Below are 24044 nucleotides of genomic sequence, written 5' to 3' on the forward strand. Positions count from 1 at the left end.
TGGTTACGTGGTTTAAATCTCTTGCCTATGACAGAGAAGAGAGCCCTTAGACTCATCAGCTTGTCCAGGGGTGGGTCACAAGGGAAAAAGGGAAGGGTGAGTCTTAGGTTGTTAGCAAACATTAAATAGGGATTCCGGGCCAGGTGTGGTGGTTCATGCCTGTAATCCCAGCACCTTGGGAGGCCACGGTGGGAAGATCATTTGAGGTCAGGAGTTTGAGACCAGCCTGGCCAACATGGTGAAACCCTGTCTTTACTAAAAATACAAAAATTAGCTGGGTGTGGTGGCGCACGGCTGTAATCCCAGCTACTGGGGAGGCTGAGGCAGGAGAGTCACTTGAACCTGGGAGGTTGCAGTGAGCCAAGATTGTGCCACTACACTCCAGCCTGGGCGACAGAGTGAGACTCTGTCTCAATAAATAAATAAATACAATAAAATGCATTATGGATTTGGGCCTAATCCCTTAAATATAGCAGGAGTTTCAAAGATTACATAAACTTTCGTAGTTTTCCTCACATCAGTTAAAACAAGAATTCAACTGTGTTTTCCTCTTACTAATGGAATCAGGAATTCATTTGTCTTAGTAACTGTATACCCTTTTAAATTTCAAAGTTCTTTATGGACATTCACATACAAAAACTGATCTAAAAATGAAAACGTACCTGAGAACTTAAATATACCCATCTCGTATCTTGAGGTTCTCTGGCCTCAAGAAACAAACATTTTGTTTAGTTCCAGAATTTTCTTGCCTTACTCCCACCATATCTAACAACCGTCATTTTCAAAGTGAAAGAAACTAAAACCTTACACACTGACACAGGCAATAAAATTATAAAATAAGGGAAACCAGAGTTGAAGGGCCACAATACTCAACAGGTAAAATAATCCAAAGGAAACATAAATATTCTAATTAGCTCAGATAAGCAGGCTGCTTCCCCACAATTCACAAGGAAAACCCACATTCAAGAGGTTAAACACCTTAACATGCTTGAGGTCCATGCTCTCCCTTTGACATATAACTTCTAGAGTGGAACAGTCCCTGGTGATGAAGGGAAGAGACACTTGAGTAGCCACAGGAATGAACTCTAGGAGCTCCGTACACTCTAATTGGCCCCTGGCAGTGTGAAAATACTTCCCCTCCCAGGCTTCAATTCTCGGGCAGAAGAAACTCTCAGCTGGATTTACTTTAAGGTTCTGGCCCAAAAATAACCTCCGAAATTCATTAACCCTGTGTCCTGGAGACAGCACTTCTGAACTTCACACACTTTCTCAATATGTAAGAATTATACTCTGAATGTGGCAACATTATGAATGCAAAACAAACCTCATGTCTAAAAAACACGCCCAAGAAAACCACAATTACAACCTCAGAAAGCAACCCCTCCACCCAAAACATGTGCATGTGGATCCCCAGCTTTTCAGTGCTCTGTAGCTTCTCTCGGTATAAAGGGCTTAGTGGTATGAACAGGGAGGCTCCCCAAGAAGAACCAGCAGGGCCTTTAATTACTGCTCTTGGCAGGCTCAAGGGTGGCCTTAGCTTGGGCAGTGATGTTAGTTTGGACCACCAGTGATATTGTATTTTTATTTTATTGTAAAGACAGGATTTTGCCATGTTGCCCAAGCTGATTTTGAACTCTTGGACTCAAGCAATCCTCCTGCCTCATGAGCCACCTAAGGTTCTGGGATTAGACATGAGCCAACACAGGCAGCCTAAACAGATACTTTAAATGAGACAAACCCAATGTTTGAAGAATTCTGCATAAATCTCTCAAATCAAGTATTGATGTGTAAAGTGTTAAGAAAATTGTAAGGCACCTTAGCAAACCAGCACTAGTCCCTGAAATCCACAAGTGTCTATTGTTTTCAGAAAATGAAATGTCAGTTATTGAGCCGGGTGCGGTGGCTCATGCCTGTAATCCCAGCACTTTGGGAGGCCAAGGCAGGCAGATCACAAGGTCAAGAGATGGAGACCATCCCGGCCAACATGGTGAAACCCCGACTCTACTAAAAATACAAAAATTAGCCAGGCATGGTGGTGGCGCCTGTGTCCCAGCTACTCAGGAGGCTGAGGCAGGAGAATCACTTGAACCCGGGAGGCGGAAGTTGCAGTGAGCCGAGATTGCACCATTGCACTCCAGCCTGGTGACAGAGCAAGACTCCTTCTCAAAAAAAAAAAAAAAGAAATTTCAGTTATTATTTCTATGGCAATAAATGTTCTCATAATCATATTTGAATACTTGTAGGCGTTGTATGGCTATGCTCTGAAATTCTAATTTGAAATCACCACAAAAAAAAAGAACAGACCTCAGAAACTTACTACACAACCTAAGGGGAAGAAAAAAAGAAAAAAATGTTCACCAACTTCAATGTAATACTGAAGTGTTTTATTTTTTATGAAATTCACCTCTTTCTTGCCTCTTTAAAATTTTTTATACTTTTGATGACATAATCTTATATTTGTAAAAACCTAAAGACTCTACAGGAAAACTGTAAGAATAAACGAGTTCAGTAAAGTTGCAGGATACAAAATCAACATACAAAAATCAGTAGCATTTCTATATGCCAACTGTGAACAACGTGAAAAATACATTTAAAAAGTAATCCCATTTATAATAGCCACACATAAAATTAAATACCTAGGAATTAACCAAAGAAGTGAGAGATCTTTATAATGAAAACTATAAAACACTGATGGAAGAAATTGAAGAGGATACCAAAAAAATGGAAAAACATTCCATGTTTATGGATTGTAAGAATCAATATTGTTAAAATGTCCATTTACCCAAAGCAATCTACAGATTCAAAGCAATCCCTATCAAAATACCAAGGATATTCTTCACAGAAATACAAAAAACAATCCTAAAATTGATATGGAACCCCAAAAGACACAGAATAGCCAAAGCTATCCTAAACAAAAAGAACAAAACTGGAAGAATCACATTACTAGACTTCAAATTATACTACAGAGCTATAGTAACCAAAACAGCATAGTACTGGCATAAAGACATACACATAGAGCAACAGAACAGAAGGGAGAACACAGAAACAAATCCACACACCTAGAGTGAACTCATTTTCGACAAAGGTGCAAAGAATACACACTGGGGAAAAGATAGTTTCTTCAATAAATGGTACTGGGAACTGGATATCCATATGCAAAAGAATGAAACTAGATCTTTATCTCTTGCCAAATAAAAAACCAAATCAAAATGGATTAAAGACTTAAATTGAAGACCTCAAATCAGGAAACTACTACAAGAAAATATTGTGGAAAATCTCCAGGACACTGGTCCAGGCAAAAATTTCTTGAGCAATACCCCACAAGCACAGGCAAGCAAAGCAAAAATGGACAAATGGGATCACATAAAATTAAAAAGCTTCCGCACAGCAAAGGATACAATCAACAAAGTGGACACAACGCAAAGAATGGGAGAAAATATTTGCAAACTACCCATCTGTCAAGGGATTAATATAACCAGAATATATAAGGAGCTCAAACTCTACAGGAAAAAAAGTCTAATAATCCAATCAAAAAATGCACGAAAGATTTGAATAGACAGTTCTCAAAACAAGACATATGAATGGCGAACAGGCATATAAAAAGGTGTTTATATGAAAAAGTGATCATCAGAGAAATGCAAATCAAAACTACAGTGAGATATCATCTCACCCCAGTTAAAATGGCTTATGTTAAAAAGGCAGGCAATAACAAAAGCTGGAGAGGATGTGGAGAAAAGGGAACCTCTGTATACTGTTGATGGGAATGTAAATTAGTACAACCACTATGGAGAACGGTTTGGAGGTTCCTCAAAAAACTAAAAATTGAGCTACCATATGCCATGCAGCAATCCCACTGCTGGGAATATACCCAAAAGAAAGGAAATCAGTGTATCGAAGGGATAGCTGCACTCCAATATCTGTAGCAGCACTGTTTCAATAGCTAAGATTTGGAAGCAACGTAAGTGTCCCTCAACAGATGAATGGATTTTTAAAATGTGATACAACTTTGGGAGGCCGAGGCAGGTGATCACCTGAGATCAGGGGTTCGAGACCAGCCTGGCCAATATGGCAAAACCCGGTCTCTACTAAAAATACAAAAATTAGCCCCGTGTGGAGGCACATGCCTGTAATCCCAGTGACTCGGGAGGCTGAGGCACAAGAATCACCTGAACCCTGTAGACGGAGGTTACAGTGAGCCGAGATCACACCAGTGCACAGAGTGAGACTCTGCCAAAAAAAAAAAAAAAAAAAAAAAAAAAAAAAAAAAAAAAAAAGTGGTACGTATACACAATGGAGTACTATTCAGCCATAAAAAACGAATGAAATCCAGTCATTTGTAACATAGATGGAATTGGAGATCATTATGTTAAGTGAAATCAGCCAGGCACAGAAAGATAAACACCACATCTTTTCACTTATTTGTGGGATCTATTACAAAAATCAAACAAGCTGGCCACGGTGGCTCACGCCTGTAATCTCGAAACTTTGGGAGGCCAAGGCAGGTGGATCACGAGGTCAGGAGATCGAGACCATCCTGGCTAACACGGTGAAACCCCGTCTCTACTAAAAGTACAAAAAAAAGTTAGCCAGGCATGGTGGCGGGTGCCTGTAGTCCCAGCTACTCAGGAGGCTGAGGCAGGAGAATGGCTTGAACCCGGGAGGCGGAGCTTGCAGTGAGCCGAGATCGCGCCACTGGACTCCAGCCTGGGCGACAGAGCCAGACGCCATTTCAAAAAAAAAAAAAGAAAGAAAGAAAGAAAGAAAATCAAACAATTGAACTCATGGACTTAGAGAGCAGGGTGGTTATTAGAAGCTGGGAAAGGTAGTGGGAGCCTGAGAGAAAGGAGAGGACAATTAATGGGTGGAAAAAAAAAAAACAGAACTGTACATTTTAAAATAACCTATGGAGTGTAACTGGATTGTTTGCAACTCAGATGCTTGAGGGGATATCCCTTTCTTCACGATGTGCTTATTTCACGTTGCATGCCTGCATCGAAACATCTCGTGTACTCCATAAATATATACACCTACTATGTGCCCACAAAAATTAGAAATAAAAAATTATAATACTTTTAATAGCTATTGATAATATACATTTTAGATACATGAAGAAAATGACACACAAATAAGTGGTCAAATCTTTTCAAGAATACAAAGTCAAGGACGGGCAGTGCCGACCTGAAACTGCTAAAAAGACAGGTCACCCAGGGAAGTTTCCAAAGAGGAGCCTCAACCCGAGTTCCTGCAGGGTGTCTGTGCTTAGGAGAGATACTAGAAGGAGAGTCATAGGGATTTATACAACAATTCCAGGTGGGTATTCTTTGCCTTCCTCGCATGTAAAATATCCGCAAACAAAAAATAAATCCATTAAAACGAGTTATCCCTGGTTCTTTGGAAAAATGAGAAACACGGCGTCCGTGTGAAATGCACCAGAGGCCAAACAATTGACAACGACGCCGTAAACTGGAGAGGGGACGTTAGACTTTGGGAATGCGGGAAGGGATCCGCAAACTTAGGAATTTGCTGCCAGCCCCAGGAAGAGGTAGTCTGGAGACAGGATTATGGATTTGACACCCTGACTTCCATACATTTGGAAACCTCAAGGGAAGACGGGTGACCTTTATGGAGAAAGGAGGGACTGAGGACCACACAGACCACTGCTCCTCCCACGCACGAACCCCACACACGAGTCGGAATCCTCCCCATGACCCTCCCGGGGCTCCCGCGCAATCTGGGGAGACACGGGGCTGCGGGCGTGCAGCTGCCCAGAGAGGGCGCCGAGGCTGAGGCCGGGGCCGCAGGCGTCGCGCAGGAACGGGACAGGATGCCCGGGGTCCCGGATGCCAGCCCAGCCCCACTCTGCGGCCGAGGGCACCGAGGGCCCAGCTGCGCCAGATGGACCCGGTCCCAGACCCCAAAGTCGCCGAGGGGAGCCCCGGGTCCCGCCACAGCCGGTTCCGGCCGGTTCCAACCTGTCCCTCCTCAGGTCTCGGGACACCGGCCCCGCACACTCACCATTTTCCGGCTTCCAGGTGTCTGGCCGTCCTCCCTCATCTCCTCTATGCAGCATTGGTCACAACGCACGTAGCAGGGGCTATTACGGTCAGGTGATAGTGGAGGTGCCCAGCAACCTCGCTGCGTAACGGCGTACGACGCCCACCTCTTTTGTGACGCGTTGCCCCACCCACCTCCCACGTGGCGCCTCTGATTGGACAGTTCACGAAGCCCCGCCCTCTTCACTTGAAGTGACAGCTGCGAAAGGTCATGTCGCTGGGGCAACCCTGCTTCAGTCCCGGCGGAAACCAGTCCCAGCGAGGGGCAGTTGCCTAGAAGCCGAACTTGTTCCCAGCCTCTCGATGGACGCTGGCATCCTGTCGCAGCTGTCTCTGAAGGCGGGGACACAAGTGTGCGCGGCGAATTCCAGCCTCAGTTGCCAGATGTAGTGACCCTTTAAGGAACAAGTCCACAGCAAGAGGGTCACCCAGGCAAGTCCAGATTGAAACAAGAGGGTCTGACTCCTCCGGGGGCCAGGGTCTTGGCCTGAGTCTAGAGGGCACTCGTGGAACTGTGAGCTCCGTTCACAAACACAGACACTTAAAAGTGACTTCACCGTGTGTAATAAGAGTCTAGCTCCATTCTGATATTGACGGCTAACGGCACTGAGACCCCCACCCATCCCTTCCCCAATTCCCACACATTTACTTTAAATAAAGAATCCCTTGGCCTCCAGAGCCTTTTACACACAATCTCTTTGAACCCCACATCTCTAGCATGGATGCAAGGACGCCTATCAGATTAACCACAGCTGTGAGATATGTTCAATTAAACTCTGAAGTGTACATTTCACACTAAAGGAAAATTTATTTTAGATAGGTTACAGATTGTGTTCGCAAAGAACTTTGAAATGTAAACGACTATGATATACCTAAGGTAATTGAATTCCTATTTTCACTGATACAAAAATGAACAATAAAAAGTGATGTAAATTAGGGTATATCTGGAAACTCAGTATGCTTAACAGATTAGATCAAAAATCTGAAGTCATATGTATTTATTTGAAAAGGTATATCAGAATAAAACACATTACACAATGCATCCCTTTTAAGTGTACAATTCAGTAAAGTATATTCAAAGATGCAAACAGATAATCACCACAGTCAATTATAGAACTTTTTTTTTTTTTTTTTTTTGAGATAGAGTCTCACTCTGTCGCCCAGGCTGGAGTGCAGAATGCAATGGCGCGATCTCGGGTCACTACAACCTCCGATTCCCAGGTTCAAGCGATTCTCCTGCCTCAGCCTCCAGAGTAGCTGGGATTACAGGCGCGCGCCACCATGCCCGGCTGATTTTTGTATTTTTAGTGGAGACGGGGTTTCATCATTTTGGCCAGGCTGGTCTTGAACTCCTGACCTCAAGTGATCCACCTGCCTCAGTCTCCCAAAGTGCTGGGATTACAGGCATGAGCCACCGCACCTGGCCTAGAACATTTTCTTTTTTTTTTTTTTTTGAGACGGAGTCTCACTCTGTCGCCCAGGCTGGAGTGCAGTGGCGCGATCTTGGCTCACTGCAAGCTCCGCCTCCTGGGTTCACGCCACTCTCCTGCCTCAGCTTCCCGAGTAGCTGGGACTACAGGGCCTGCCACCACGCCCAGCTAATTTTTTGTATTTTTAGTAGAGACAGGTTTCACCGTGTTAGCCAGGATGGTCTCTATCTCCTGACCTCGTGATCCGCCCGCCTCAGCCTCCCAAAGTGCTAGGATTACAGGCATGAGCCACCGCGCCTGGCCTAGAACATTTTCATTACCTCAAAAAAGAAACTCCTGGCAGGGCACGGTGGCTCATGCCTGTAATCCCAGCATTTTGGGAGGCCAAGGCAGGAGGATAGCTTGAACCCAGAAGTTCATGACCAGCCCTGACAAAAGAGGAAAACCCCATCTCTAAAAAAAAAAAAAAAAAAAAAAAAAAAAAAAAAAAAAAAAAAAATTAATTGGGCATGGTGGTGCACACCTGTGTTCTCAGCTACTCAGGAGGCTGAGATGGGAGGATTTCTTGAATCCAGAAGTTTGAGAGTGCAGTGAGTCTTGACAGCCTGGGCTACAGAGCAAAACCCCATCTCTTAAAAAAGAAAAAATAAAAAAACAAACAAAAAAGCAAAGCGGCTGCTCTATTTTCCATTCTCACCAGCAGTGTATGAGGGTTCCAAGTTCTCCATATCCTTGACAGGCATTATTATCTCACTTTTTCATTCTACCCATCCTAGTGGGTTTGAAGTGGTATTTCCTTGCCTTTTTGCCTTTTTGTTTAGCATTTACTTAATGATGTCCAGCATCTTTTCAGGTCCCCTTGCTCAGTTGTTTATCTTCCTTAGAAAAATGTATATTCAGCTGGGTGCTGTGACTCACACCTGTAATCCCAGCACTTTGGAAGGCCGAGGTGGGCCGATCACTTCAGCCTAGGAATTTGAGACCAGCCTGGCCAACATGGCAAAACCCGTCTCGACACAAAATACAAAAATTAGCCAGGTGTTGTGGCACATACCTGTAATCCAAGCTACTCCAGGGCAAGACCATGTCCCCTCCGCTTCCAGAAAAAAAGTTAGCTGTAAAGCAGGCTCTGGCAGATCCTTCAGGAAGTATTCTGAAAGGTTTTTGTCTTTTTGTTTTCTGGGATTTTTTTGAGACTAAGTCTCGCACTGTCGCTGGAGGCTGCGGCAGGAGAATCACTTGAACCAGGGAAGTGGAGGTTGCAGTGAGCCAAGATCGCACCACTGCACTCCAGCCTGGGCGACAGAGCGAGACTGTCTCAAAAAAAAAAAAAAAAAGGCCGGGCGCGGTGGCTCACGCCTGTAATCCCAGCACTTTGGGAGGCTGAGGCGGGTGGATCACGAGGTCAGGAGATCGAGATCATCTTGGCTAACACGGTGAAACCCCGTCTGTACTAAAAATACAAAAAAATTAGCCGGGCATGGTGGCAGGCGCCTGTAGTCCCAGCTACTTGGGAAGCTGAGGCAGGAGAATGGCGTGAACCCGGGAGGCGGAGCATGCAGTGAGCCGAGATTGCGCCACTGCACTCCAGCCTGGGAGACAGAGCGAGACTCCGTCTCAAAAAATAAAAAAAAGAAAGAAAAAAAATAATTACTAAGGCCGGGTGCGGTGGCTCATGCCTGTAATCCCAGCACTTTGGGAGGCCGAGGTGGGTGGATCACGAGGTCAGGAGATCGAGACCATCCTGGCTAACGCGGCGAAACCCGTCTCTACTAAAAATACAAAAAATTAGCCAGGCGTAGTGGCGGGTGCCTATAGTCCCAGCTACTCGGGAGGCTGAGGCAGGAGAATGGTGTGAACCCGGGAGGCGGAGCTTGCAGTGAGATTGCGCCACTGCACTCCAGCCTGGGTGACAGAGCAAGACTGCATCTCAAAAAAAAAAAAAAAAAAAGGAATTACCAAGGGTAGAATTTAAGTTCACCTCTTCACTACATCAAATACAGAGAAATTTTTTGCTTCCTTAAATAGGAATCAAGCAACCTAAAAGCAGCATAAATCTGCAATAAATTCTTTTAAATACCCTCTTACTGATACACCTTACAGTCATTACTGGTTTGTGGTGGTATTTATTAGTTTTTTATTTTTTGAGACAGTCTCACTCTGTTGCCCAGGCTGGAGTGCAGTGGCATGCTTGGCTCACTGCAACCTCCACTCCCAAGTAGCTGGGATTACAGATGTGCACCACCACACCAGGCTAATTTTTGTATTTTTAGTAGAGACAGGGTGTCACTATGTTGTCCAGGCTGGTCTCCAGTTCCTGGCCTCAAGTGATCTGCCCGCATTGGCCTCCCAAAATGCTGGGATTACAGGGTGAGCCACTGCGCCCGGCCTGTGGTAGTATTTATCACCACAATTTATTATACCCTGTTTGACAACAGGAATGTTCCCGATAGTCCTTGGAAAGAAATCACTCACAACATGATTTGACTTTTGGTATTATGCGTATGAAAAACTACTATCATCATAAAAGTTGTAATCAAATAAGCATGAAAACTAAAATTTATGAAGAAAAAAAGGCCTGAAGTTGTAAGCTCACAGTAATATTGACTCACAATGTTGGACAAATAGCTTAAAGTTTATCTGATCGGCCGGGCGCGGTGGCTCACGCTTGTAATCCCAGCACTTTGGGAGGCCGAGGCGGGCGGATCACGAGGTCAGGAGATCGAGACCACAGTGAAACCCCGTCTCTACTAAAAAATACAAAAAATTAGCCGGGCGTGGTGGCAGGCGCCTATAGTCCCAGCTACTCGGAGAGGCTGAGGCAGGAGAATGGCGTGAACCCGGGAGGCGAGGCTTGCAGTGAGCCGAGATTGCGCCACCGCACTCCAGCCTGGGTGAGAGTGAGACTCCGTCTCAAAAAAAAAAAAAAAAAATTTATCTGACCCATGATTGGAATGGGATATTTTAATATATATTCTCAATAAATACAAAACTCACTAGACAGTATGCAAGTTGCTTGCATACTTTTCATATTTCTAAGAAATGTGTAGAGAACTTTTGTTTGAGGAAGACATGTATATTGTAATCATATATAATCAAACATAATTCAAAATAAACTGAGGGACTGCATTCAGCTATGAGTAACAGGAAACACCCACAATGTTTCTGTAATGAATAAGGTGCTTATTCTCACATGAAAGAACGGGGTGAGACCCATCTCTGCATAATGCAGCAGAGGAACAAGCTCCATGTAGGGTTTTTCGTTTTGCTTTTGGATAGTGCCATTGTAGCTCTCAACCTGCATCAGTAACACTCACTATCCCTATGGACAAAAATGTTTATGTACAAACTGGACCGTATAGGAACCAGTCAGATCATCAGACTATTCCCAACAATGACAATATGAACTGATTACTTGGCAGATATATTAGGGCTTTCAGGAATATCCAAATGGCAGCTGAATCTTTGATATGAGGCTTTTAAGAACATCTATGGAAATCTGTAACTTTGAGAACATGGAAGTGAAGTAGCTAGTGGTGGATTAGAGGATACTCTTTTTTTTTTTTTTTTTTTTTGAGACAGGGTCTTACTCCGTACTCTGTCACCCAGGCTGGAGTGCAGTGGCATGATCTTGGCTCACTGCAACCTTCACCTCCCCAGCTCAAGCGATTCTCCTGCCTCAGCTGGGACTATAAGCACACGACACCACACCCAGCTAATTTTTGTATTTTTAGTAGAGATGGGGTTTCACCATATTGACCATGCTGGTCTTGAACTCCTGACCTCAGGTGATCCACCTGCCTTGGCCTCCCAAAGTGCTAGAATTACAGGTGTGAGCCACTACACCCAGCTGAGGATACTCTTGATTGGCAGGGCAAAGAATCAGGAAAATGGGCTAGATGACCATGTCCAAACAGCCAATATGAATCTGTCTATCCGTATGATGCCTCCAAAATCTGACTAATGCCTTCTTCACTTCTGCATTCTAACCTTCCGGGAATTTAGGCTATTGATGGATGCAGTCTACATGTAACCATGAAAGAAATAAATTCTGGGCCAGGCACAGTGGCTTATGCCTATAATCCTAGTGCTTTAAGAGGCTGAGGCTAGAGGGTGACTTGAGGCCAGGAATTTGAGACCAGTCTGGGCAACATAGCAAGACACCATCTCTACAAAAAAAAAAAAAAAAAAGATGAAAAACCAAAAGTAAAAATATTAGCTGGGCTTGGTGGCACATACTTATAGTTCCAGTCACCTGGGAGGCTGAGGTCAGAAGGCCACCTGAGCTCGAGAGTTTAAGGTTACAGTGAGCCACAGTCGTGCCACTGCATTCCAGCCTGAGTGACAGAGTGAGACCCTATTTCAGAAAGAAAGAAATGAAGTCTGAAAAGTTTAGTTCCCATTACCCAGATTGACATGACACAATCCATGAAAGGCATCTCCCATTTTAGATTTTATTATTCTATCATAGCTGTCTCCTTATCCCAAAATCAATTATACAAAGAGCAGCCAGAATAAATAACAAGGAGTAAAGAACGACAGGTTAAAATAATAATTCACGAGACTACAGTCTATGATAAACTTTACATACTTAGAATTAATAACAAGTCTTTAATAGGAAGGAAAATAAAATTCTTTGAGCCAAGAAAAAAAAAAAATGGGCTAGCTGTGATGGCTCACACATGTAATCCCAGACTTTAGGAGGCTGAGGCGGGTAGATCACTTGAGGTCAGGAGTTCTACCAGCCTGGCCGGCATGGTGAAACCCCATCTCTACTAAAAATACAAAAAATTAGCCAGGTGTGGTGGCACATGCCTGTAGTCCCAGCTTCTTAAGAGGCTAAGGTGGGAGAATCACTTGCACCCATAAGGCAGAGGTTGCAATGAGCCGAGATTGCACCACTGTACTCCAGCTTGGGCAACAGAGCACAGAGCGAGACCCTGTCTCAAAAAGAAAAAAGAAAAAAGAAAAAAGAAAAAAGGAAAAAAAAGGAGTTGTTCCAATAAATATGATGGAATATATATAATGTGGAAAGGGAATCAAGAACCTGCTAAATGAAGCAAGTAGGTTCATACCAACATTTATTAAGACTTATTTTTCAGTGGTCCTCAATCACAGAACAATTAAGCAACCATATACAATTTAACATACCTGAATATGAGAAACACATTTAAATTCATCGTTGGATTAAACACATTTCAAAATGGAAAGACAAATATTTACTGACCTAAAACACCACTACCTATGAAATTCATGCACTATTGCTTTCAGATTACTTACAGGATTATATCAATTTAACATTTCTTTGTGAGATTAAGCATTTGAAATCCATAGTCAGAGAACTATTTTAAATATGAGCCACTAATTAACAAAATATACATATAGCTTCTACATTTCCATCAGGTTATGTATTTTCTAGAGACTACATGACCTGCTATGCATGAGGCTTTTTGAAGTACTTACATTTATAGGATTTTGCTATATTAGAAGTTTTCAAATGACCTTTTTTTTTTTGCTGAGATGAGGTCTTGCTATGTTTTGCACACTGGTCTCAAACTCCTGACCTCAAGTGATCCTCCTGCCTCAGCCTCCCAAAGTGCTGGGATTACAGGTGTGAGCCACCACACCCAGCCAGAGCCAAAACATCTGTTCAAATTCAATACCTCAACTAGTGAGGACCTGCTGGGATTGAAATCCAGCATCTCCTGTTTGCCAGACAAGTACTTTAACCCACAAAGCCACAGAGCCCTCAAATGACTTTAAAAGTATAATGGAAAACCTTCCTTGTGGTTTTCACATTTATAGTGTTTTGATCCAGGGAACGTTCTTACATGTTGTTGAAAGCATATGGGCTGGCTAAAAACGTTTGGACATTGCTTATATTCAAGAGCTTTCTCTCTTTTGTGTGTTCTTTCATGGCTTCAAGTGGAACTAAAATGACTAAAGGCTCTCCCATACTCTTTACATTTACCAGGGTTCTCTCCACTACATATTCATGTGTGACAGGGTTGTGTGATGACAAAACCTTTCCTACACTCTTTACCCAGGGTTTCTCCCAAATATGGGTTCCTTTCCAAAAAGCATTTGTTTGGTTTTCTCCATGATGAGTTCTTTCATGTTTTTGAAAGGAACTAAAATGATTGAAAGCTTTCCCATGTTACTTACATTTATATGGCTTCTCTCTAGAATTCTTTCATGTATTAAAAAAGGCACCAACAGAATTTCATGCTTTCCCACGTTACTTACATTCATAGGGCTTCTCTTCAGTGAGTATTTTAATGTATCTGACATGAACCCAGAGCATTAAAGGCTTTCCCACATGCATTTATAAGGTAGTCCATCTTCAGCGTGTGTTAACATGTGTCTCTGAAAGCTGGCACGGCAAGAATAGGCTTTCCCACATTCCTTACAATGATAGGGTTTCTGTCCAGTGTGAGTCCTTTCATGTAGTCGAAAGGAACTAGAAGATCTAAAGGCTTTACCACATCGCTTACATTCAAAGGGTTTCTCACCAGTGTGAATCATTTCATGTGTTCGAAAGGAGTTGAGATAACTGAAGGCTTTCCCACATTGCTTACACTCATAGGGTTTCTCTCCAGTATGAGTTCTTTCATGTATTCGAATTGATGTTGAAGAAACGAAAGCTTTACCACAATGTTTACATACATAAGGTTTCTCTCCAGTGTGAGTTCTTTCATGTATTCGAAATGGACTCAGAGAATGAAAGGGTTTCCCACATACCTTACATTTATAAGGTCCATCTCCAGTGTGCTTTATCATGTGTCTTCGAACACTTGTGATACAAGTGAAGGCTTTTCCACATTCCTTACATTCATAGGGTTTCTCTCCAGTGTGACTTCTTTCATGTGTTCGAAATCTACTGGGATAATCAAAAGCTTTCCCACACACCTTACATTTATATGGTGTATATCCACTGTGTGTGATAATGTGTCTTCTAATTCTTTTGAGAGAAAAGAAGGTTTTTCCACATTCCTTACAATCATAGAGTTTCTCTCCAGTGTGAATTATCTCATGTGTTCGAAAGGAGTGGTGAGAACTGAAGGGTTTCCAACACTGGTTACGTGTATCTGGCTTCTCTCCATATTCCTGATATTCCTTTGGTTCATGTCGACTGTGATCTTTGATGTGTCTATTAAGGGATGACTGACCCATGCTGACTTCTCCATATACAATGCTTTCACAGAGTTTCACTCCAGGAATTTTCTTGCCCAGATTCTGATTTGCAAACTGGCTAAAAATTCCTCCACGCTGACTACCATCCTTAGTTTGATAGAGTCTTTCTAACATATGACTTCTGTAAAAAATGAGAAGGACATTACTAAGGATTTGTTAATCGTTTTATATTAATAGCTATTAAACTTGCATTTTCAATATTATCAGGTAAAGCGTAGACTCGATGCCAAGTCTGATTCGTTTGAGTATGAATGAATTCAATGCTCTGCAATGGGCTTGACCGCAACTATCACTCAAACAGTGATATTCTTAGTTTCTTAATTCTCTTGCCAAATGAACGTTTTTATAAAAACTGAACATCTGTTTACACTGAAGAATATGTATTTGGGGAAAATATTCAAAAAATAAATCAATTTGAAGCTTGGCTTATCAGTTATGTTTGCCTGTTTTTAAAATTTCATGACATGCTAAGATACTTTCAAGTGAATTTGCTTTCTCTGAGTACAAATTACCTCAGATTTCTCCCTCGGTGTTTGTAGTGATCTTTAATGTTCTGGTCCTTCCATTTTTTCCCTAAAACAGAGACCCAGAAAAATTCTGAATTAGTGCAAAATTATAGAAAAATTATTAGATTCTAGGTTTATGTTACCCTGTGACTATGCCTGTTTTAGCCCCCCAAGTATTCTCCCTCCATGATGCAAACCATGGAACAGCATCACTGCACAAGAAACACTTCTTTAATTGACTAAGTGATGGAAGTATACAATCCTTACCTATAGAGGCCAGATTCCTCATGGTTTCCCACATCACATCTCTGTAGAGATTCTTCTGGGAAGGATCCAGCAAAGCCCACTCCTCCTGGGTGAAGTTCACATCTACATCCTCAAAAGCCACCGAGTCCTGAAACATCCCACATATGTGGAGAGGAGACTGGGTGAGACAGACAGGGCTGGGGAACTATACTCAATTCACAAGAAGTTCACATGTTTCAGGGGTCTCCAAACATTTACTGCACTGTTTGGTCATCATACTCACTTCCTTCCACACAGCAACTCTCATACTAGAATTGAACTATTGGGTAGAGCAATAGCAGTGTCTGATCATCTTTCTTGGTGGTGGTCCCAAGGAGTAATACGTGCTGCCTGAGTCACAGCTAATGTCCGCTCATACAGTGGACCTGTAGAACCTGTCATAATGAAGTCCTACCACCTACTGTGCAAAAGAGTTTATATTAACAGTCCTGAGACGACTTACCCTTAAAAAAAGGCTCCTCACTCCTCACAACATTCATCTGAGGTAGGAGACCAACAGGACTTGTATTGTGATCACAACCCTATGGCCAAAACAAGATCTGGCACAGACAGGACAAAGTAAAGAAAGGGGCCAAAACCAGCAGATGACAAGAACGGCGATCTCTAGATGCTGTCACTGCTCATTAGCATAAAACACTCCCACCAATGCTATGACAGCTTACAAATGCCATGGCAATGATCTGAAAGTTATCACTCCTTCCTTAGAAAGTTTTAAATAACCCACCACTTAATTTGCATATAATTGAAAGTGGGTATAAATATAGTTGCCCAAGAGCCCATATGTTGCTGACTCTGGGTGTACTGCCTATGAGTCACCACTGATCCACAAAGACCAGTACTGTTAAATAAAACACTGCTATCTAACACCACCAGCCTGCCCTTGAATTCTTCCCTGGGCAAAGCCAGAAACCATCCTGGGATAAGCCCCAATTTTAGGGCGCGCCTGTCCTGCATCACATCCATTCCTGGTATCTGGGAAATGGATTTGGGGAAGGAGACCAATGATCTATGTAAGAGTAGCTTGGTGCCTAAACTCTTTATGGAAAAAATATGAAAATTTCTGGTCTCCCACCTTCTGAGAGTTTGGAAATTTGTTACACATGCAACACATAGTGCCCACCTGATGAGCCCCCAGAAACACTCCAGGAAGCATTTCACATGTGTTCTCACAATTGGTTACTGGGAAAATTAAGCCCATCTTCTGTTATTATACTAAGAGAGAATACTCGCAAGCTCGTACCTATCCTGCAGATCAAATATATTTAAGTACTAAATGAGACTAATGAAGGATTTTTTACCTTTTTTTTTTTTTTGAGACGGAGTCTGGCTCTCTGTCGCCCAGGCTGGAGCGGCGTGATCTCGGCTCACTGCAAGCTCCGCCTCCCGGGTTCCTGCCGTTCTCCTGCCTCAGCCTCCCGAGTAGCTGGGACTACAGGCGCCTGCCATCACGCCTGGCTAATTTTTTGTATTTTTTAGTACAGACAGGGTTTCACCGTGTTAGCCAGGATGGTCTCGATCTCCTGACCTCGTGATCCGCCCACCTCGGCCTCCCAAAGTACTGGGATTACAAGCATGAGCCACCACGCCCAGCCCGTTTTTTTTTTTGGATGGAGTCTTGCTCTGTCACCCAGGCTGGAGTGCAGTGGCACGGTCTTGGGTCACTGCAACCTCTGCCTCCCAGGCTCAAGCGATTATCCCGCCTCAACCTCCCGAGGAGGTGGGAGTACAGGCACGTGCCACCACACCCAGCTAATTTTTGTATTTTTAATAGAGATGGGGTTTCACCAGGTTGGCCAGGCTGGTCCCAAACTCCTGACCTCAAGTATCTGCCAGCCTTGGCCTCCCAAAGTGCTGGGATTACAGGCCTGAGCCACCACACCCAGCTTGGTGAATCTTCACTAAATTGGTGAAAATAAATTGGTGAATTCACCAATTTATCTACCTACTTTCCCATCAAAATGTGTCAGTGGCTGGGTGAACTGGCTCACACCTGTAATTCCATCACACTGGGAGGTTGAGGCAGAAGGATTGTTTGAGCCTAGGAGTTCAAGATCAGTTTGGGCAATGCAGTGAGAACCTCCATCTCTACAAAAAAATTTTTAAATTAGCCAGCAGTGGTGGTGCACGCCTGTAGTCCCAGCTACTCAGGAGGCTGAGGTGAGAGGACTGCTTGAGCCCAGGAGTATGAGAATGCAGCAAGCTGTGATGGGTGCCACTGCACTCCAACTTGGGCAAAAGAGGAAGACCCTGTCTCAAGATAAATAGATAGATAGATAGATAGATAGATAGATAGATAGATAGATAGATTGATTGATTCAGTTATGTGAAGCCATAATGAAGAGTGATTCTCCCTATTTCTCTGAGCTTTTTCTCCCGGTAGCCTTCTCAAGGCTAAACTCTAGGATTCTATTTGAAATAACAAAAAAAGAGCTGGGAGCGGTGGCTCACGCCTAAAATCCCAGCACTTTGGGAGGCTAAGGTAGGAGGATCACTTGAGCTCAGGAGTTTGAGACCAGCCTGGGCAACATGGTGAAACTCTATCTCTACAAAAAATTAGCCAGTCGTGTAGCCTGCACCTATGGTCCTAGCTACTCAGGAGGCTGAGGTGGGAGGATTGCTTGAACCGGGGAGGTGGAGGTTGCAGTGAGCCATGATTGTGCCACTGAACTCCAGCCTGGAGACAGACTGTGTCTCAAACAAACCAAAACAAAACAAAACAACAACAACAAAATCACAAAAAAGAACAGACCTGAGGAACTTACTGCATATATGTTCTGGGGGGAAAAATTAAATACAAATTTTTAACAAATATAAGGGTAGATATTTATTTTTCTGAGATCACCTCTTATCTCTTTGGAAATATTTTAGCCCATCTTTCAAGCTTTAATGGTAAAATACATTTTACATGATGAAGTAGGTAAACAAATCTTCTTAAGGTGACAAAATCAGGGAAGGCCACTGCTAACCTGCAACACAGAGAAATCTGACTTAACTGCCCAGTCAGGTCATCCTATCACATGGGACATTCCCCCCAACCCCCATCCTGTCACTAAAGTGCTGCTCACCGATCCTTCCCAGAGACAGCGGACTGTACCCCCCCCACCCCCATGCCTAAGTGCACTTTGCTTTTCAAGTTCTTGCATAACCTGGCAGAGGTGGGTTTTCCTTGTCTTTTGGGATCATTTTTCTGCCTTCAAGTACCCTGAGAGAATCCAGAGGGCAAGAATCATTTTCTGTCTTTCCCCTCAATACCACCATCCAATTAGCTGACCAGTAACATGTCTCCAAAGAATGAAAACTGGGGCTGGAGAAAAACAAGCTGAGTGTCCCAAGGGGTGAGCTTTTCAGAGGAAGAGTAAACCATGTCACTGCTTCTAGGTCCAAGGCATCCAGCGGCACCCCTGAGGGGCCACATGAGCTGACACTCACTAGACCCTCCAAGAGACATGGAAGCTATGGGCTTCTTGGGGCAGCCCCAGTCAGTTCTGAACCCCAGGACCAGGAAAAGAGAGGACAGGCTGAGGACAATCAACCCTGCAGTTTCCAAAGGGGAACCTCAACACAAAGGTATTCTGATAAGGGTTTGCACTTAGGGAAGATAAAGGACAGACACAAAGCTTTTTCACAATGGAGTTTCAGGTAGTTATTCTCTGCTTACCTCTCAGGCAAAAAGGTCACAAACATAAAAGAAATCTTTATAAAACAGTCATCCACTGCTTTCTGCAAAATTATAAAATATGACATCTTTCTCTAATGGAGAATGAAGGACAAATAGTCAGCTGGGCATGGTGGCTCACGCCTGTAATTCCAGCACTTTGGGAGGCCGAGGTGGGTAGATCACTTGAGGTCAGGAGTTCGAGACCAGCCTGGCCAACACGGTGAGACCCCACCTCTACTAAAAAATACAAAAAAATGGCCGGGCACGGTGGCTCACGCCTGTAATCCCAGTACTTTGGGCGGCAGAGACAGGCAGATTGCGAGTTCAAGAGATCGAAACCATCCTGGCTAACACAGTGAAACCCTGTCTCTACTAAAAATACAAAAAAATTAGCCGGGCATAGTGGCAGGTGCCTGTAGTCCCAGCTACTCAGGAGGCTGAAGCAGGAGAATGGCGTGAACCCGTGAGGCGGAGCTTGCAGTGAGCCAAGATCGCACCAATGCCCTCCAGCCTGGGCGACTCAGTGAGGCTCCGTCTCCAAAAAAAAAAAAAAAAAAAAAATTGCTGGGCCTGGTGGCAGGTGCCTGTAATCCCAGCTACTCGGGAGGCTGAGGCAGGAAAATCGCTTGAACCCAGGAGGCGGACATTGCAGTGAGCGGAGATTGCGCCACTGCATTCCAGCCTCGGCGACAGAGTGAGGCTCCATCAAAACAAAAACACAAAACAAAACAACAAAAAAAACCAAATAGTTGATAACACTGTGCATTCGAGAACAGAAGTTGGTGTTGGGGACTGCAGAAATTATACCTATAATTTAGCAGTTTGCTGCCAGATCAAGGAGAGTTATGCTGCGGGTGGATTTGATACCCTGCTTCCCACACATTTGAGCAACTCAGATGAAACAGAATCTGATGCTGATGGCGAGGAGGCCTGGGCCCCTCCAGCCATGTCGGACCCCGGGCCCCTGCACACTTGCCATTTCCCACACTCGCCATTTCCCATCTTCGGGGTCTCCTGGGTCCTCCCTCCAGCTGCCACGGCCAGCACAGAGCACACAGCCAGGGCAGTGGAGCCAGGAGCCAGAAGAAAGGTAATGCAGCCGGCTCAAGAAAAGAAAATTCACCACAATATCATACGGGGTGGGGTGAGGTTGGGGGCAGACAGGGTTCTGAGGCGCGCCTGATTGGACAATAAGTAGGATGCCATCCTGGCACCCCTAACTGGATATAACTTCAGGCTCCGCCCCCTGTGGCTTAAGGGGCAGAACACGTAAGATGTTCCAACAGGGATCCAGCATGGTTCTAGCACACACTGCATGCAGTGGTGTGCCTTCCTCCAGGTTCCAGATACCCATGTCCAAAGTCAAGATCACATATTACACACATTAAAACTTTTAACCAATGCAAAAATGACAATAAGCCATACCTGTATCTTTACGGGGAATCATTATTGTTAACCTCAAAAAGGCAGGACTGTCTATATTGCTATGCACTATCTACATCCACACTTAAGTAGTTCCTGAAATGGTGCTGAAGATGTATTAGAGGTGGAAATATAAATGACCGATGGTGACATTTCTTCACTCACTGATGTTGCCACCCTCCACAGAGAACATTTACAGACAACTTCAGCTTCTGTATTATCTCACACCATCATTTACTTTCCTTCAAAGTGCTTATTTCCTTCTTATAAACCAGTCTTACCATTTTTTCAACCCCTCTCCTTTCTCACAAAAATATAAGCACCAGGATTTCAAGAATTTATTCACTTCGTGTTCCCATATCAGAGCCTTGAGTGCCTCCATCATTTGTGCTTAATTCTGGATGTTCTGAGTCTACAGTTCTGGCATATGAGGCATATGGAAAAATTAGCATCAAGAGCATATTATCTGAGCAAGAGAGGCTTGATTAGAATAGTGATCATGTCTCTGTCCCTCGCTAGGTTTATATTCTGACAACTTTCCTAGAGGCATTAGCCTAATAAGGGAGACTTTTAAAAATTATCAGTAGTTGGCCGGGCGCAGTGGCTCACGCCTGTAATCCCAGCACTTTGGGAGGCCGAGGCAGGCGGATCATGAGGTCAGGAGATCAAGACCATCCTGGCTAACATGGTGAAACCCCGTCTCTACTAAAATTATAAAAAAATTAGCCGGGGCCGGGCGGAGTGGCTCACGCCTGTAATCCCAGCACTTTGGGAGGCCGAGGCAGGTGGATCACGAGGTCAGGAGATCGAGACCATCCTGGCTAACATGGTGAAACCCCGTCTCTACTAAAAAATACAAAAAATTAGCCAGGCGTGGTGGCACGCGCCTATAATCCCAGCTACTCAGGAGGCTGAGGCAGGAGAATGGTGTGAACCCGGGAGGTGGAGCTTGCAGTGAGCTGAGATGGCGCCACTGCACTCCAGCCTGGGTGACAGAGCGAGACTCCGTCTCAAAAAAAAAAAAAAAAAAATTAGCCGGGCGTGGTGGCGGGCACCTGTAGTCCCAGCTACTCAGGAGGCTGAGGCAGGAGAATGGTGTGAACCCAGGAAGTGGAGCTTGCAGTGAGCCAAGATCATGCCACTGCACTCCAGAGCCTGGGTGACAGAGCCAGACTCTGTCTCAAAAAAAAAAAAAAAAAAAAAAAAAAAATCAAGAGTTAGAATGGATATATTTCAACTGAAGTCTCTTATGGGAAGCCATGTCTAATTCATCATAAGAAATATTTCAGTGTTTAGGTAATAAATTTAGCACCACTCCATCGTTTTTACTTCTAGGTAAGAACTATCACAATAACCAAGGCCAGAAACAACCTTGCTTCTTCATAGTATACAATCCAGAGAATTGCTTTGAATAGCAATCGATACACCTAAAGCAAGCACACGTCCTATAAGAAATTCTTTTGGGCCGGGTGTGGTGGCTCACGCCTGTAATCCCAGGACTTTGGGAGGCCGAGGCTGGCAGATCACCTGAGGTCAGGAGATCGAGACCACCCTGGCCAACATGGAGGAACCATGTCTCTATAAAAAATACAAAAATTACCCAGGCATGGTGATCTGTGCCTGTAATCCCAGCTACTCAGGAGGCTGAGGCAGGAGAATCACTTGAACCTAGAAGGCAGAGGTTGCAGGGAGCCCAGACTGTGCCACTTGCACTCCAGCCTGGGCAACAGAGTGAGACTCCGTCTCAAAAAAAAAAAAAAGAAAAAAAAAAAGAAATTCTTTTGAGCGCTCTCCTATTGATACACCACACAGTCACATATGGTTTACTATCATATTTATGATGACTTTTTTTTAATACCTTCTTTGACAAGAGCTGTGGTCCTGATGATCTTTGGAAAAAGGTTAAAAGCTTGATTTAACTTTTGGTATCATAAGTGAATGAGAAATAATTCTTGTGATAAAAACTGTGACTACATGAGCATGAAAATGAAAATTTATGTGAAAAAAACACACCTAAAATTGTATGCACAGAATATTGATTCACAATTTTTCTTTTTTTCTTTTTTTTTTTGTGTGAGACAGAGTCTCGTTCTGTCGCCCGGGCTGGAGTGCAGTGGCGTGATCTTGGCTCACTGCGAGCTCCGCCTCCCAGGTTCACGCCATTCTCCTGCCTCAGCCTCCTGAGTAGCAGGGACTACAGGTACCCACCACCACGCCCGGCTAATTTTTGTATTTTTAGTAGAGACAGGGTTTCACCGTGTTAGCCAGGATGGTCTCGATCTCCTGACCTCATGATCCACCCTCCTCGGCCTCCCAAAGTACTGGGATTACAGGCGTGAGCCACCGCTCCCGGCCCGATTCACAATATTTAACAAATAACACCGCAAAATCATAAAGTTTATTATAAAGTTGATCTGATCCATGATTGCAATGGAATATTTTTATATAACTTAGCAGCAAATGAAAAAGACGTTAACATTTGTTAGCATACATGCTGTTCGAAACCAGTTAGTAAACTATTTCTAAGAAACATGTCCAAAAATGTTGCTTGAGGAAATAATACATACTATGTTTGATCACATACAATTAAACCTAACTCAGGGATTTAGCTCTGAATAATAGGAAAGACCCACAATCTTCCTGATATGAGGAAGGTGCTTAATCTCACAAAAGAGTTTTGGGTGAAACCAGACACTGCAGAAAGAGTACATAAACAAGTTCCCATGTAGCTGTTTTTGACAGCACCATTGTGGATGTGGATGTCAAACTAAAAAGCTTTTTAGCAATAGCAAAGGAAACAATTAACAGAGTGGAAAGGCAGGCAACACACGGAGTGGGAGAAAATACTTGCAAACCATATATCTGATAAGGTGTTAAAATCCAAAATATATAAAGAATTCAAACAGCTCAACAGCAAGAAAACAACCCAATTTTAAACTTTTATTATTTATTTATTTATTTATTTTTGAGATTGAGTCTCACTCTGACACCCACGTAGGAGTGCAGTGGCGCAATCTTGGCTCACTGCAACCTCTGCCTCCCAGGCTCAAGCCATCCTCCCACCTCAGCTGGGAGTAGCTGGGACCACAGGTACGTGCCACCATGCTCAGCTAATTTTTTGTATATTTGGTAGGGATGAGGTTTTGCCATGTTGCCTAGGCTGGTCTCAAACTCCTGAGATCAGGCAATCCACCTGCCTCAGACTCCCAAAGTGCTGAGATTATAGGCATGAGCCACTGGGCCTGGCCTCCAATTTTTTAAATGGGCAAAGGATCTAAACAGACATTTCTGAAAAGAACACATATAAATGACAAAGACATTCATGAAAAAATGTTTAACATCCCGAATCATTAGGGAAATGCAAACTAAAACCTCAATGAGACATCACACCTACTAGAATGACTGTTACCAACAAGATTTTTCAAAAGGCTGGGTGCGGTGGTTCATGCCTGTAATCCCAGCATTTTGGGAGCCC

The 24044-nt window shown here is 43.7% G+C and overlaps 2 protein-coding genes across 2 annotated transcripts in view; both read right to left on the reverse strand.

The window, feature by feature from the left end:
* Window positions 1-6141, reverse strand: part of LOC115836973 — a 35787-nt gene extending 29646 nt beyond the window's left edge. Inside the window, exon 1 of the mRNA XM_030820766.1 lies at window positions 6016-6141. Coding sequence (XP_030676626.1) covers window positions 6016-6070 — 55 coding nt within the window. The 5' untranslated portion in view covers window positions 6071-6141. The remainder of the gene's footprint in view (window positions 1-6015) is intronic.
* Window positions 6142-12547: 6406 nt separating this feature from the next.
* The window catches only part of LOC100580991 (zinc finger protein 136), a 36378-nt gene continuing 24881 nt past the window's right edge, over window positions 12548-24044 (reverse strand). The window contains exons 4-6 of the mRNA XM_004089308.3: window positions 15451-15577; window positions 15190-15250; window positions 12548-14798 (exon numbers count right to left, since the gene is read on the reverse strand). Coding sequence (XP_004089356.2) covers window positions 13787-14798; window positions 15190-15250; window positions 15451-15577 — 1200 coding nt within the window. The 3' untranslated portion in view covers window positions 12548-13786. The remainder of the gene's footprint in view (window positions 14799-15189; window positions 15251-15450; window positions 15578-24044) is intronic.

The sequence above is a fragment of the Nomascus leucogenys genome, chromosome 10 (assembly GCF_006542625.1).
Source record: "Nomascus leucogenys isolate Asia chromosome 10, Asia_NLE_v1, whole genome shotgun sequence".
NCBI lineage: Eukaryota > Metazoa > Chordata > Mammalia > Primates > Hylobatidae > Nomascus > Nomascus leucogenys.